General features: G+C 40.9%; 1 protein-coding gene across 3 annotated transcripts in view; it reads left to right on the forward strand.

Annotated features, from left to right (window-relative positions):
* The first annotated feature begins 4,928 nt into the window (after positions 1-4,928).
* LOC145399231 (proton channel OtopLc-like) overlaps positions 4,929-17,087 on the forward strand; it is a 35,602-nt gene continuing 23,443 nt past the window's right edge. For 2 of the 3 annotated variants that reach the window (XM_080271920.1, XM_080271921.1), the window contains exons 1-5: positions 4,929-5,160; positions 8,370-8,484; positions 9,394-9,511; positions 12,522-12,602; positions 14,810-14,968. In XM_080271920.1, coding sequence (XP_080128046.1) covers positions 5,003-5,160; positions 8,370-8,484; positions 9,394-9,511; positions 12,522-12,602; positions 14,810-14,968 — 631 coding nt within the window. In that variant the 5' untranslated portion in view covers positions 4,929-5,002. The remainder of the gene's footprint in view (positions 5,161-8,369; positions 8,485-9,393; positions 9,512-12,521; positions 12,603-14,809; positions 14,969-17,087) is intronic. The other variant, XM_080271922.1, reaches the window with a different exon arrangement.

Genomic DNA, 17,087 nt, shown 5'->3' on the forward strand with positions numbered 1-17,087 from the left:
TTATATACCTGAGAGCCGTACACACACACACACACACACACACACACACACACACACACACACACACACACACACACACAAATTATACCCCTCTCTGTCATTCCACTCCAGCTCTCACTTCACAGCAATTGAATGCAACAACAGGCAACAGTGTAAGGTAGTGTTGATTGGGGTGACAGGAGCAATAATCAAGCAGTCAGTCGTTTTATGCCACTGATCCCAGGGCTAGTGCGTTCAACCCTTTGCCCATAGGTTACGAATGGTGATATACTCCGCTCCAACCAACTTGTTCATAGATTCACACCTGATGGTCACCTCTAATTAGCTATAACCTCTTTCTTCTTACTGGTAAAGTGATGATTTGTGCAAGAAATGATTGGGTATGGTCATGTCCTTGTTAAAATGGTAATACGATTAATGAATTCACTATGGTTATTTTCCTCTTGTTGATAAGCTATGTGAAGGATTCTCAGTTACTGCCATTTCCTTGTTGATATAATGATAATCTGTGTGATAAATTATTGCTGTGGCAATTTCCTTCATACTAATAGAATGGTGATCTGTGGAATACATTATGTCTGTATTTGTAGATTTCAAACTGACCTTCCATGAGACACCAATGGTGGCTGTGAAGCTGTGAATCTAATAAACAGTATGGCTGATGTGAGGTATAGTAGGTTATGTAGGGTGTCTGGCTGGCTGGCTGGGTGTGGGTTGGGACTTATGAAACATTTTATGATCATTTTCCTTTTGTAACTAAGATTTTTTGAGGAAGAACAAGGGACATTGATGGAATGAAGAAAGTGTTTATTGAGCAGATGTAACACTTTTGGACCAACTTGTGGGGTATTGGACTAGCTGGTTGGGTCTGGGTTGGGATTTATGAAATATTTTAAGATCATTTTTCTGTAGTAACTAAGATTTTTTGAGGAAGAACAAGGGATGTAGATGGATTGAAGAAAAATGTTTACCGAGCATATGTAACACTTTTGGACCAACTTGGACCCTGTAAGAATGCATGGCACTTTGAACTTCAGAATCATAATGTGACTCGCCATAGGAGGCCTTCTAGCAACTTTCTTAATTATTTCTTATTTATTTTTCATGTTTCTGCTTGTTATATTGTTTGGCCATGTGGAGAAGATGGAGGGCAAGAGACTAACGAGGAGAGTGTATGTGAGTGAGGTAGAGGGGGGGGGGGAAGGGAAGGGGAGGCTAAGGATGGAATGGAGGGATGGGGTGGAGAGGTACATGAGAGAGGGGGGTGTGAGCTGGGGGAGGGCAGTGAAATGGCAGGGGACATAGCGACATGGAGGCTGTTTGTTGGTGGGCATCCCTAACGGGATCGAGGCATCTGACAATAGATAGATCGATAGATAGATAGCCTGTTCATTATAATATATAAACCGCATGAATAATATATAAGTGAATATTAACATGCCATACACAAAAATAAACTGGTTAGCAAGAGGTGGTGGGGAGCTTGCTTAGCCAACTGGAAAATGGGAACAAGACACAATGAATGTAGGTCTTGTCAGCCTAGGAGATTCTCTGTAGTTCCTCCTTGCTGGTATAGTTCTGTATATATGGCACATTAATAATATCCTCTTTTGTCATGTATAAAAGAGAGGATGATTACATTAAAGAGAGTGAGTGTGTAATATGCAGTTAATCACAAGGGTGCTGGAATATCTGCATAGCTCATGAGAAGAGGAAACTAGATGCCTTGGGAGGAACAGCACTTCCTGTTCCTTTGTTGCCGTTTTTGTTGTGGTCTCAGGCTCATTAGAAGTATAAATCTGTGGACTTTAGAGATAAGCCGTCATTCCCCTGCAGTGCACCATCCTCCTTTCAAGGGATAGGGAGGTAGCTGAGAAATGTTTGTATAGCCAGACCGTCCTTTCCCCTGTAAAAACGATAACAGTCACTCTTATTTTACCTACATACAGATGTAAAGTTTTAGTGCTTGGGTGCCATAGTCCAGTACATGTAAAGGGAGATGACAGACCTACTTCCCTTGGTATCATTACATATTTAGAGAGAGAGAGAGAGAAATAAAAGTCCAGTCACCTCTTGGGGATCACTCTACAAGACCATCACTCTGACTGGGGCATCGTAGCCAGTAAACCTACAATCACCCTACCTTTCCTGCAAAAAACAATCTCAGTTACAATAAGGAATTGATCATAAGCGTGTGAACTTGTGTAATGGTCTGCATGTCTGGCTAGAAGTAAGGCTGGTTGACAGGATCAATTTTTAAGCAATTGAAAGATGTATATCAAAGCCTTCTTCTCCAGCTCTTTGATTAAAGTTTGTTCCCCCATGTCCCTCTTTAAACAGCATTAATATTAGGGATCTGGTTGTAACTTTGACCGTTGGGGACGTTGCTAAATCTTAGGCCATATTCTTAAACATTGAACTGCCAAGTAAAATGTAAACCCCCTAATTTTTTAAGGGTGTTTATGGAATGCCTGTGGTTGTTAGGTATAGCCAGTCTGGATCCCACATTACAGAATGAATTATATAAGTAGGCCAGACAGGTTCCATCTTTGCCCATGCTCCAAAAATTATATTCACAAACTGAGAGCTTCCATTCCCCTGTACTATTGAAAGTTTAAGCTGTGACCATTGTTGTCTACCCTACTGAGCCTCATGAAGTTGAAAGACATCACAGGTTGCTTAAAAGTTCATCCTGTGAGCCAGCCTTCATTCAGGGTGGGTTCTCTGTGTATGGTTCAAGTAGATATATTTTTGATATTTAGTTTCCTTTATCAGTGTCTTGTGCTCTTCCAGTAGTGTATCTGTACCGGGATGACTGTCAAAATGCTGGCGACATTCTATGATTGTTTGAGTTCTCAGTTCTAGAGTATTGCCAAGAGTTTGGCAACATTTAACATAAATGACTGTTGTTCGAAATGAAGAGTCGCCGCATCTCAAAAAAAAAAGACTGTTGAAGGAAGATCTGTCATATTTCATACTGAATAAATACAGTAAATTGTTTTAAAAAAGAGATTTGCTTCTTTGTGAACTAAAGCTGGGTCTTTAAATAGAGACTTGATGCATTAGCTACACATCAGAGAAGAGACCGTTTCAAATAAAAATCAGTCATATCTCAAATGAGTGATTTGAAAAAATAAAAGTTTACTGCATTTCGTATGAAAGACTAGTAAAAAATCTTTCAAACAAATTAAAGGTGTGAAGACAAGACTGACTGCATTAGAAACTAAAACTATGGTCAGATGAAAAAAAGGTAACATAAAAAACTGTCATTATTAAATGCATATATAGTACAGATCCTTTTTGTAAATGAGAGATTTGATCTGAAATATCACAACTTTATCCATGCAGTTGGTATTGAAAATTCAAGGAAATAAAGACAGAACTTTATTTGGCCAATTTTCTTTAATTTACTGAAGATATAATTGCAAAAATAAGGCATTTTATGACAGTGGCTTCTTGTAATTATTATTATTATCTCAGACAATCACAGAATGTCATACTGCAGTTAACCAGTTCAGTGCAATGATACCATTTGTGCTTGCTGCTTCCAGGTGGCTTTATTCAGATTAGGGGAGAAGTTACTGGAGGATGTAAATAAAGTCTTCAGTTAGAGACGCCTTCCCAAAGTCCAGTAAGACCATCTGGAGGTAGCAAGACTAATAGGACCTCATTTTGTTGAAATGGTTAACCCCCTTCGATATTATGATGTCATTTCATTTTTATTTTTGCTGTTTCCAGATGATTTTATTAAGCTTGGGGAAGATTTTTGACAGGAGGGGTTAGATACAGCCTTTACTAACCCTTCTACAAAATGCTTCCCTCATAATTGAAGTAAATTGTCTGGGAGAAGCAAGAATAAACGAACATTATTAAACTGACTGGGCTACAGAGTACAGTGTATGCATTGGTTGTGTAAGATAGTGTGTGGTGTATTTTACTGTATATAGTGTATTTGGTGTATTGTGCTGTATTTAGTGTATCATTGAAGCATGCTAATGTTGTTGTATTTATTGTATTGCGTATTGCCAAAGCTCCTCTGGTCTTCCACTTCAGTATTGGCATGCTGGAATATTTTCTATCTCTCTTGGTTTGTTTATATTCCTGTTCCCTTATATTCATTACCTTGTTTCCTTGTACTCCTTGCCTCATCCTTCCACCCTTTTCCCTCTCTTTGTCATTCTCACCTTCTCCATGCATCCCACTTTTTCCTCCCTCCCTCCCTCTCATCCTCTCCTTCCTTCCTTGTCTAACCCTCACATTCCCCCTCCCCTCTCTGTCTGTCTTCCTTCCATTTTACCACTTTTTCTCCCTGTCTTCCTCAATACCAACCAATTTCTGTATTCATATCTTCCTTTTTGACCCTCTACCTCTCCATCTTCCACCCTACTACCTCCTTCTCTCTCTGTCTCTTCCTTCCTGCCTCTCCTCTTCTCTCTTTCCCTCTCTACCCCTCTCTTCTGTGCCTCTTTGTCCATTCCTCTGTCTGTTTCCCATTTTGTCTCCCTGCAAACCACGATCTCATGTATATCTTCATCACTTTCCTCCCTGCGTTCCCCTCTTCCTCTCCTCCTCCCTACCTACCTTTCTCCATCCCACTCTCTAACACCATCTCCCTCCCTTTTACTTTTTCCTTCCTTCCTCTCTCTCTCTTCCTTCTTGTCTCCTCCTCTGGCTCTCTTCCTTCTTACCTGCTGTTCTCCCTTCCAGTCTCACACTTCCTCTCTCTTTTTCACCTTTTCCTGCCTCCTCTACTTTCCTCTTCTTCCCCTTCCTCCATGTCTCTCCCTCCATCCCCCCATTCTTTGCTCCATGCCCTTCCAGCCTCCTTCTCTACTTTCCTCCATTTGCCTCCCTCCGTGTCTCTCCCTCCATCCCTCCATTCTTTGCTCCATGCTCTTTGACTTCACCTCTCAGGACCAGCAACACCTTGTCTCTGGATCTTCCTGATGGCCGCCAGAGTGCCCTTGATTTTGCGACCTTCCGAAAGACTCGCCGAAACTCCATGAACGAGATTTATCGACGTGTGAGCGGGAGTCAGACGAACCTGCAGCCGCCATCACCACACCTCAATGCCCACTCCAACACCCCCCACAACATGCGACGCTCATCCTCTCGCAACAGTCTGGCTCCCTCCGTTTTGGATTGGCGACAGGAGGGAAAGTCAGTTTGTGTATCTTATCTCAGGAAACAAGCCTAACAGTTCCATTTCACCTGTGTGTCTTATCTCAGGAAACAAGCCTAACAGTTCCATTGCACCCATGTTTGCTGATATTAATTGGGTATTGTATTAATCCTGTCATCCATAAACAGACTTAATAATTCTAATCGCTCACTCATATGTCCCCAAATATAGTGATAAAGTAGCCTTAATTATTCATGTGTTCCATAACATCCACTTCTCATCCTCTCACAACAGTATGGTTTGGTTTTGGACAGGTGATAAGAGAGAAGGTCAGTTGGTTCATCTTAAAGGGAAACAAACCAATTAATATATCGTAATGGGAAGCAAGGCAGTAAACTTATGTAAATGGGAAACCACCTGTTAATTTATATGAATGGAAAATAAGCTTACTAATTCTCATCTCATCAAGATCAGTAATTTGGGGGCGAAACTAGCTGGATCAAATTTTCACCCATAAAGGAGCTTAATCATAATAACTTGTCATCCATACACTTTTTTTTTTAAATACAGTAAAAGTCCTGTAATCCGAATCACAAGGGACTGAGAGCCTTTCGGACTGTTGGTTTTTTCAGACTATTGGGAGGACCCTTTGAAGACATTACAAATATGGACATGATCATTAAATAAACACTTAAAATTGTATGGGTTATTGTTTTACTCACTGGAAACGCATAGAAGCATAGATAAATAGTTGCAGGCAGGTACATACAAGGCCAAGAGCAAGTCCAAGCCAAATAAATCCTTAGATGAAGCCCAGAAAAAATTGAAAAAAGTCCTAAAAAAATCGAAAAAAAAAGCAGAAAACTTAGAAAATTTTCCCCTTGACAAATTCAGAGTATTGTGATTTTTGGATAATTGGTGGTCGGATTAGAGAACTTTTACTGTATTTTTTTTAATGGGGAAGAAGTTTTTTCGTGGGTTGCTCCTCACCATATCATTTTTTTTAATGGGAAGGAAAGTTAATAAGTCTCTTCTCATCCATGCACTCTGTAAAACTGTAATTTTTTATCTCTCACCCACGAATGGGCCCAATAATCCTAGTCTGCTACAAACAAGTGAATTTAATAATACTGTACATCTTAGCTAAACACTCCCAGAATATTGCGATTTATCTTACTTCTGTCGTCCATCTGATTAATACTCCTCATTGTCCTTTCCTTGAAGTGATTTAAACTTTTCATTCTTCACTTGTTGCTTTTGTCCTTTGTCCACGTTAAACTGGAGAGTAAAGTTACTCTTCTCCAGCAGTCTACCATCCTCCTCTCAGACGATAGGGAAGTAGCTGAGAGATGTTTGTATAGCCAGGCCATTAAGCTGCTTGGTTATATCAGTGCCATCACACAAAGTTATCTGTCTCTAGCAACCCCATCATTCATAAACTAGCTTAATAACAAAGAAGCTTATTTATCATCCCTCACTCATACACTGCTGTTTTGTATATTATTATGGGAACTAAGCATATCAATACGAGCCAAGCTTAAAATCACTCAAGTAATCCATACACTCCCATTTTAAATCATCTTCATGTTTTTTCTTTTTCCAGGTTTCAGTGTGTTCAGTATAATATTTTTCTTAGTTCCAGGTCTGCCCAGTTTATGAATTATGATGTCTAGATGCAATAATTTATCTCTACTCAAACCTTTAGATGTATTTTCTCATATTTTAATGTCAGGCTTGAATTTGCATATCATATTAGATACAGTTTATATTTCTGTGATCAAAGTGTGAGATATAGGCCTTTTCAAATTTTAGTGTCAGGCGTGTTGAGTCTGCATGTTTAGATACAAATTATGTTCAGATCTCAAAGTACAGTAGTTGATAAATTATGGTATTATAGTTCTTAGTCAACCTTATCTGCATGTCCGAGTCTCCCTGCTTGCCCATCTCTTTTGGGAAAATCACTTTGGTTTAGGAGGGTTTGTAGCACATCTACCCTAGTGATTTGTTTTCCATGTTATTTTTCCTTATTGTGCCCGGCCCCAGGCATAGGCTTCATAGCCTGTTCTTTGAGGCCCAGCAGTCTGCCTATGGGCAACACACCTTCGCATGCCACCACTTTGGCATAAACACCCACCTTCCATATCTAATACATGCAAGTTATATGTCTGTATCCTCCTTCAAGGTACTGATGCAAGCTTTTCCATATTAAAAAGAACTGAGTAATAGATGTATGGAAGAATATTACTCCCTTCCCACTTATGGCATTGCAAATTTGCAGTATACTGAATTGTATTTTTGTAATCTCCAGACTATTGTATTTGACTTAAGGAAAACCTCTTGCAATGAGGAAGTTCAAGTTTGTTTCATGTAAACTCCTTCTCTGTGAAAGGTGTCCCCAGAGCAAAAATAAAAATGATCTGATGGTACTAATAGGGAAATGTAAATAACATCTCCTGACTGAGGAGATTAAAGTGTAAAAATCACACTAAAGAGGTTTAAAAGAGGTGCTACAAGCTCCCTGATTCCACTGATGATGCTGTACAGTTTCAATCACTTGCCTGCTTCATCTCTGCACCAGTTTTCTCTATTGTGGAGCTTTGGTATAGGTTCCCTGTAATAGATTGTGTCTGTTTGAAGACTGTAGAAACTTAGACTAGTACTGTAACCTAGATTTGTAACTTAGTCTTTCCTTTTTATTTTATTATTTCCTTTAGTAGCCACTCCTCTTGCCCACCACTGAAACTGATGAATGGATTTCTCATGACAGCTTTGGAAATCCCAGCCATATATCAGTTGAAATATGAGAGTTGCTTAATGTTTGCAGTATTAGAATTATATGGCAAACTTCATTAGACTAGTAATTGAAAATCTTGATGAGAAACTAGGAAAAGGTATTTTATTAAAGAGTTTTCAGTATTATGAGGTATTTCAGAATTTTTGCAGAAAAGCTATGAAACAACGTGCCTTTGGCCGAGGTTATGATGTTCTCCTGAGTTTATTTTTGCTGCCACCAGATGATTTTACTCGATTTAGGAAAGAGTTCTTGAATTGGAGGGATTTGTCAAGCTGTTCCTAACCCCCTCTAGTTTGAAACATTTAGCCTAAGCTGAATAAAATTATCAGGAGTTGGCAAGAATAAAGTAGAAAAAACATCCTTAGGCTCATTGGGTTAATTAAATTTTATTACTGTATTGTAGACTCAAGATTTACTAGTATTTCATGGTCGTGTTGGGTGTGTGCATTGCAGTGACTCCCTAATTGCGTGTGTAAGCGCCCTGTATGGCAAGCTGCTGGTGGTGATGGGTATGGCCTTCCCCATCGCTGAGGTCATCTCACACGACATACCCATCTCATTTTATAATGTAAGTACTTATTCATCCTGTCACTGGTTGTTGTTTTTGTTGTTGCTGTTATTGTTGCTGCTGCTGCTGCTTGACCTTAGTCTGTCAGCCTAGCATACCCATTGACATTTGGTAAGCAGTAGCTTCTAAGGGGCTGGTCTACAGGTACAGCACAGTATGTACACCACGCAGGGAATTGGAGCCCTCTTGAGGTAAACAGTGCCTTGCCAGGGTGGGACCAGGGTCCTTTCCCACGATGTGGTGTTGGGAAATATGAGGAGGTTTGGTTTATCAGTGCCTTATCATAAAATATTAAACATGACATTAAGTACCGTCATTGGAGCATTGTTTTTACTGTTGCTGTTGTGGCCCAGACTCATTTGGATGTAAACCTGATGGACTGCAGGCAGAAGCTGTCTTTCTTCTTCAGTCCACTATTCCCCTATTAGGGGATAGTGAAGGAGTTGAGGGATGTTCACATAACCGAGCAGCTGGTTGTATCAGTGCCACCACTTGATGAAGTGTCCCACCCTCATCCATGGTACTTATATAGATACTGTGTAGGCAAAGCTTGTAGAAGATGGAAAATTGAATTTGTCAGCCTTAGGTGGGAAAAAAAGATTAACTAGATAATGCAGTAATAATGATTTAGCATTGCACTATCCTTAGCAGGATATTGTATGAGACACGAATACTGTACAAGTAAATTAAGGTTTGGTGGCACTGATATACAGTAAGTGTGTATCCCTGTTGCTTGGGTATGCAAATGTACCCCATCGCCTGCCATCTCCCCCCAAAAGAAAATGGTGGACTCCAGGCTACACTCCATCAGATTCATCCACAGAACAACGTGAGTATACAGTACAGTATTCTTTCTTCATAATAAATTCTGTACGGTTGCCATATACAGCTCATACAATATATTTACAGGGTTTCTACTTGTATCTGTACATTGGATCCATCGGGTTCCTGGTCTACGCCTACATCTTCCTTCTGCAGTCCATCAACATACCCACCACTCACATCAAGTCAAAGTTCCAGTCACTCAGTAAGTCACATTATATATTGTAGAAGCACGGTTCTTTTGCTTAGTGATTCATTTTCTTTTTGTTACTAAATTTCCATGTAATCTGAGTTAACTAAGATTAATTTTTTGCTGCTTAAGTTCCATGCAAGTTAATGCATAACTAAGAATTCTTTTTTTCTCTTAAATTTCCATATAAGTTTGATATATAACTAAGAATGTTTTTCTCTCATAAAGTTCCATATAAACCTAATGTGTACCTAAAACATTTGCTAATCTTGTGCAGTTTGTGTTCAAGGTGAGTTCTGACTGAGGTTAAAGAAGACTAATGCATGATACATTTATCTTTGCCATAAAATCAAGTAAAAAATTGTGAGAGTCTAGATTGAGGGGCATGTTATATGTGAATTTGGAGATTTCATAATACTTCTTTAGTAATGTTTTTCTCTGCTCATTTGAAGTGAGAATCATCTTGTATGTTTTTGATGCAACTTTTTTTTCGGTATTAACCCGCTGCGCCCCATTGACGTATATATACATCCACATGTTTTGTCCCTGTCAGTCCCATCGACATATATAAACGCGCAGCAATTGCAAGGACCCTAATTTGCACAATTTTCAATTTTCGCACGTGATTTTTGGTACGGTTACACGGGACACCTTCCTCTACAAGATGCCAGGCAGGGACAGTGCCTTACACCGCATGACCCCTCACACACACACGCCATTGTCTCGGCAATTCACCTATTACCAGTGACCTGGCCAATAAAGACATTCAGGGCCAGAGTGATTCCCCAATCGATGACAATGTGGAGGACAAAGTTTATGTAGCATTAGAGGAAGAAACAGTCAGAAATGATGATCAGGTAATGTCGTCAAAAAAGATCAGGTGTGTTGATGTGTTTGGTGAGTAAAACAATGCTTATATTGCCTATATTACTGTTTGAAAACCAATATACTCTCGTACTGCATATAAATTCGTACCAAATAAATAAATAAATACTGTTTATGAGTGGTGTGGAATAGTTACCCTCCCATAGAACTCATTTTCTTTGGAGCCAGCCTGATAGAAAACCCAGTAAGGTAAGGAGTACTGCTACCTCTGTCGAGTATTTTAAACCTCAGGTGAGCGATTTCTCTATGAATTTTCGATGTTTCTCACCAAAAGCGGAGGTTTGAGCAAAAAAAAAAAAAAATCCAAAATAGGTCATGATTGGGGGGGGGGGGCAGTGGTGGAAAATCAGTTGGGACAGGGTATTAAAGTACTGTATTGTGAATGTAAGCGAACATTAAAGTGTAATATGCAGAATTAATCGATAAGGAAGAGGTGATACGAAGTCTCCTAAGTCACTGAAATTATTGCCCATAGTTCCACATTAGAGGACACAGATGCAGGGGGGGCAACACAGTGAACATGTTTGGAAAAAGTAAACAGTTTAAAGAAGGCTAAGTAGGGTATGCTTTTGTGTCCTGGGCCCACACATACTCATGATCAACTCCTTGTTGTAAATGTGGTTTATATTTTAAGGAAGAAATAGGAATATGGTGAAGATGCTGGACTTCTGTTATTTTTCCTTCCTGCAAAAACAAATTAAAAGGCCCAACAGGGATTTGATAATAAATTTGACTGTTCTAGAACATTCAAGATGTTGTGTGACAATGAAGGGAGTTTATGGTGGTGGTGCTTCTGGTGCAGGATGTTGGGGGAAGACTGTCACTGTCAGGGTGTTATCAGGCTGTTCATTTTGGATTTTCCCCGTACAGTCAGACCTCGATAGTGACGAGTTTGTTATTTTGGGGGTTCGTATGTTTATGAGTTAAAAAACCATCTCAAAATACACTGTAAACAAATAAATTCTAGCACCTGCTGATGTTTTGGGCACTGCAAAGGGTTTTCCAACAATCACTTGGCTAAAGTACAACTGCAGGGGCCATTTGGGGCTGCCATTTACGGCACATCCATACCCCATTATCCGGTAGTGTTGTGTACCAGTGGGAGTGTTAGGTCAGCGAGTATGTGGGATATCAAAGCAATTTTCCCCATAATATGCGGAAGAAAAGTCAGGGATGCATTCCAGACCCAAACACAAACTCTCATATACCTTAATCAATAGAGACTGACACAGAAACACCATAGGTAATGGTATTTTCCTCATAAAGAATACTGTTGCTAAAAAATGGCACATCAAACATCACATGCAGGAAGATATTCAACCCAGCAGTTGCAGCAAGAGTGGGAGAGTGGACAAGTGGGCCAGGCAGGTGGGGATCAGGGAGGGTGGGGGGATAGGGAGGGAGCCAAGTGGGGGTTGGGGAAGGTGGGAGAACAGGGAGAGAGACAAGCGGGGATGGGGGAAGGTGGGGGAACAGGAAGTGAGACAAGTTGGGGTGGGGAAGGGCAGGGGAACAGGGAGGGAGACAGGCAGGGGTGGGGGATGGGGAGGGAGACAACTGGGGGTGGGGCAGGGCAGGAAGATGGAGAGAGACACATACCTGGCAGTGCTGAGTGTGGTGGGGAACAGGGGAAGAAGAGAGGGAATGCAGGGAGGACAGGGAGAGCTGTGTGCATCACCTTATCCATGTACAGATGCTCTTGTATCAAACCTAGGGAGCGGTGGAGTGCTTGGACTGGCGAATCGATGGCCGTTTGGATTGTGGGAATGATCACACATATTTTTTGTTTGGTCTAGCGAATCTTCAGTTAACTATGCTCTGGATATTGGGGTATGCTTGTATTTGCAGATGTTAGCCATTCACAGGTGACTTTGTAACATGTTCCCCACAAATAAAGAGGACTGACTGTACCTGTAATGTTCTTCCTTGTCTTTCTTTCTTTCTTTCTTTCTTTCTGTAGGTGTTGGTAGTGAGAACTTTCCAGTGTGCACCCTCTTATGTGTTGTGCCCTTTCTTTCATAAATAATGTTATTTTGACATGATTTTTAAAGCTTCAGCTCTCTTTATGGGTGTCAGTTTCCATGCAATACTGCAGTAGCAGGTGACTGTCTTGGTGCAAGTTGATCCGTCTCACCCACAGGGAGCTACATGGCTATGCCCGAGCTTAATATAAACATGATGTTCCCGCGCCGCAACACAGGATCACAACATGAGGGAGCAGGTATAAATACGCCCAGGACGGCCATTTGAGTAGCAATGACTCGCTGCATTTTGGAATCATAACAAAGCCTGTCGCTCTTTTAATAAACCTTTATGATTAATTTGTACAGTAAATTATAAAATAAAATAAATACCTGTACCCTACTTTATTTTGTTGAGTAATCAGTGGCACTCCAGGAGCCACAAAGGTGTAATAAAGGATTGGCTGCTCCCATTTGTACAATGCTGTCCTGAGAGAACACCTCACTAAACTTTTTCTGCCATTGACAACACACATGCATGAGTGGATGCTGCTTGTTAATGTTCATGGCACGATAATCATGCACTTCTTTTGTTCCATGTTATAGCATTGAATCAGGTTAACCATTTGATGACAAGACATTTTCCCGTGGTAAGTTAAACTGTGTTAAAAGAAGTACCCTGAGAAGCTCTGTTCATCTGGAGAATGAGAGATTGACTAGGAGAGTGTGCATGAGTGAGGTGGAGAGGGAGGGGGAGACCATGGATGAGGTGGAGAGGTTTGTGAATTAGGATGGTGTAAGTTGAGGGGAAGGCAGTCTGATGGCAGAGGACAAGGTAACATGGTGATGTGATCATGGCCACCTCCTCTGGGACTAAAGGATGTGGCTATACAGTAAAGAGTCATATAGACAGAGTAAAACTGTGTGAAAGTGGCCAGAGTGATATGCTTGAGTTATCAGGTGTTATTTGAGTGCTGAGGTGTTTGGGAGGGAAATTTCAATGTCTCCTTCTGCATGTTATTAGTGAGATGTTGTGACATCTTGAGCTGCAGCTTCATCTGTTTGTCACCAGGTGTTGCATTTCAAAATTTAACCCTTTGGCTCTATACATGTCATTAAATTTCCCATTTGTTCTTGGAAAATGTTAGTTATCTAGCAGCAGTTAAATTCATATGGAGCCAGTGGAATATATTCTGATGCTGCAGTCAAGATTTTTTTTTTTTTTTTTTTTTTTTTTTTTTTTTTTTGCAAGTACCTGCATGTTACAGCAAAAGGGTTGTTGCTGTTGATGTTTTGGGCCAAGACTCATCTGAATATGATCACATTGAACTGAAGGGCTGAAGTTGCCTTGCTTCTCTAGTCCACCATCCCACCATCCTCCTTTGGGGGAACAGGGAGGGAGTTTAGGGGTGCTTGTATATCCAGGCAGGAGAGTCAACTGGTTAAATCACTTCCACCACATTCAGGTGTCCCTCTTCAGCACCAGTTCAGTCCGTGATTTTACTGTGACTAGTATTGTACAGTACTGCCATGTCCAGTGAGCCCACTTATCCCCTTTTCATTTACAAAGCTAACAATGCAGCCTTGTACTAAAAACTTAATATGATAAAAAAGAATGAATGTCAAACTTTTCCTATGTATGTGGCCATGCTCTGGTGATGGGTGTAATGTGGGTTAACCCTGCACTGATGGCTCCAGCGAAAGTAAAATAGAAATGTTATTGTGGTGGAGGGATCAGTGTTAGTTATGGCACCAGGTTGAACTTCCTTAAACTCTGTCATACCTGTTGCATGTCTTCCTCACCTCACCATTCACAGTGTTATTTCCTTGTAAACTTTATATTTGACGTTACAATGCACATGTATTTAAAAATCTATGAAGGTCATGTTAAAATGTATCTTTGTTGTATTTCAGCCTGACGAGAGGATTCCCATGGCAAGTAAAGTTGTGTAAAGTACTGTATTATCTCTGCTTGACCCTTCGCAGTATTCCTAGTCCCTCATTTATCCAGTCCTTATGCCTCTTTTGTCTACTGTCATATCATTTGTCATCCATCCTGTATCCAACCATCATCCGTCATTTGTTTTCCCTCTACTTTTCCTAGCTGTCCTTTGTCCAACCCTCATGTGTCCCTTGTCGACTCTCATATTATTTCTAACCCATCGTTCTGTCTGCTAAACCTCAGCCCCCTCCAGGACGAATGACAAGTTTTGCATACTTCTCTGTACCAGCCACATTCACCCTCATACCAAGAACTTTATCCTACTCTCACCCAACCCTTTACCCCAAGAATGGATGGCAGGTCATGATTGCAGGTTAACTGTGATTTTAGGAACTTTGTCCATGTTTTATCCATCCCCTGCATAATCCAGCTCTCTTCCCCACCATTTTAATCCTTCAGAGCCTGCTACCTCCACCCTATACCAAGGTCTTTATCCTTCCCTTGGCTAACCTTCTATCCCCCCAGGAAGGATGGCAAGTCGTGATTCCAAGCTAAATGGAACTTGTGAGGGAGATCATGAGAGTGACCGTGGCTCCGTAAACACCATGAGCATCAAACCAGCCAAGTACGGCCTGACTGAGTCAAACAACCATGGATCTATGTATCTCAAGATGGGTGCTGTTGGTAAGTCATTTTTTTCTTTCACTCCGGATAGTAATTACACCATCCACTCACTCGATGTTTGCATCTGTCAGGCGATTCTGTGATGAGTGACATGCCAAATAATTTTCTTTAGCCCAGGAAATCATTTACAACACTAAGTGATAATCATGTAACCAGTAACGAGATGCCTGGTGGTCTGTTGGGTTAAGGAGCTCCAACAGATGTGGACCATATAGGGTTTAACTCCAAGGGATGGTTAGGGTACATTGTTCACATGATACAGCCCAAGCATGATTTCAGGGAGTCAAGATTTGTGTAGCTAGATATGAGTGCCATTGGTAAGCTGTTCAATTTTTCCTCCATGAAGAATTTTAGCACAAAGTGGAGATGTAAACTGGCCTGATTCTGGTTAAAGAGACTTCATCGCACCCTTGCCTTACTAATTTAAATCAGCCTGTAGTAAATAATAATATGACTGTGTATCTCAGTGTGGGAGTTGTTGGTATGTGTGGCCCATCTGGGGGGTGGTTGGGGTTTATTTTTTTTTTTATTATTTTTTTTCTTATTTTTTTATTTTTTTAATGCGAGGAAGAAGGAACCAAAGGCCATGGCCCGCAGTAACAGTTCCCTCCAAGAGAAAAACAAAATAAAATAGAGAGCCAAATTCAAGATCCGATCATTTTGAGATGCCTGGACACACTGCGTTTGAAAGACTGGAGATCATAGGCAGCAGGAAATACAGATAGAGGGAGACAGTTCCAGAGCTGACCTGTTGTATAAATGAAAGACTGGGAGTAACGGTTAACTCGTGCATTAGAGAGTTGGACAGAAAAGGGATGAGAGTTTGCTGCCAGACGGGTGCTACGCGCCTGTCGTAGAGGTGGAGGAATGCAAGCAGACAGTTCAGAGGAGCAGTGACCATTAAAGTAGCGATAGAAAAGAGATAAAGATGCAACAGTGCGGCGAAGAGACAGAGGTTGAAGGGAGTCAGTAAGAGGAGGAGAGTTAATGAGACGAAAAGCCTTTGACTCCACCCTATTGAGAAGAGCTGTATGTGGGGAGCCTCCCCACACATGAGAGTTGTACTCCACACAGGGGCGGATAAAACCCCTGTATAGAGTCAACAATTGTGCAGGGGTAAAGAAAGAGCGGAGTCGGCTTAGCACACCCAATCTCTTGGAAGCAGATTTTACAAGAGATGTAATATGGTCTTTCCAAGATAAGTCCCGAGTAAATGAAACCCCAAGCATGTTCAAGGATGATGCAGGATTAAGCTGAATATTATTAAACATTAATGGGTTTATTGCACACATGATGCTACAAAACTATGGTTCAACACACCCCAAGATGAGCACCATTGGTAAGTGATTCAGTATTTTGCCAGGAAGAATTTTAGTTGAAGATACAAGAGTATGTTAGGGAGGATGGTGTAATGTGGGAAGAGAGGGTGGTGTGATGTGGAAAGAAGAGTTCTTACTCAACAAGGACAGAAATGTTTGGAAGTGTTTTTCGCTGTGGCTGCCTCTCACAGGATGCAGCATTAATGAGTAGATAGATATATAGATAGATAGGAGAGGTAGATTTAGAGGATGGAAAGATAAGTGTGAGGGTATGTAAGGGAGGATGGTTTGTTGTGGGAGCAGGCTCATGACAGATTAGGGACAGATATGCCTGGAGATCCATATGTCAGGCTCATGTCACAGAAAATATTACATCAGGAAATATATAGATAGAATTTTAGATGTACTGTGCATGGGATTATATTTCTTTTTTATTTTTATTATGTGACCCCATAATGGTTCAGATGTGAGTGCTGGTTGGAGTTTGCATCTCATATAATGCCACTCAGAGGAGGAAGGCTGGTCACTCTCACTTTAAATGTCTGAACAGAGTACTCTGATGCTGAGTCCTTGTGATGCTAATGAGGCAGTCTGAAGTGGATGGATGGATGGATGAATCTTAGTCTTTGCAAGCACTCTGGATTTTCTGAGTTTGTGTGTGTGTGTGTGTGTGTGTGTGTGTGTGTGTGTCCGACTCTGGGCAAAGGCTTTAGGGCCTATTTCTCGGGGGCAGTGGCCTATCCCAAGGCCCAGTAGTCCTCCTAAACCTCCACATGTCACCACTTTGGTGCTAACACCCA

This window comes from Coenobita brevimanus, chromosome 48, assembly GCF_032717465.1.
Source record: "Coenobita brevimanus isolate Jiangsu-jjx chromosome 48, ASM3271746v2, whole genome shotgun sequence".
Taxonomy (NCBI): Eukaryota; Metazoa; Arthropoda; class Malacostraca; order Decapoda; family Coenobitidae; genus Coenobita; species Coenobita brevimanus.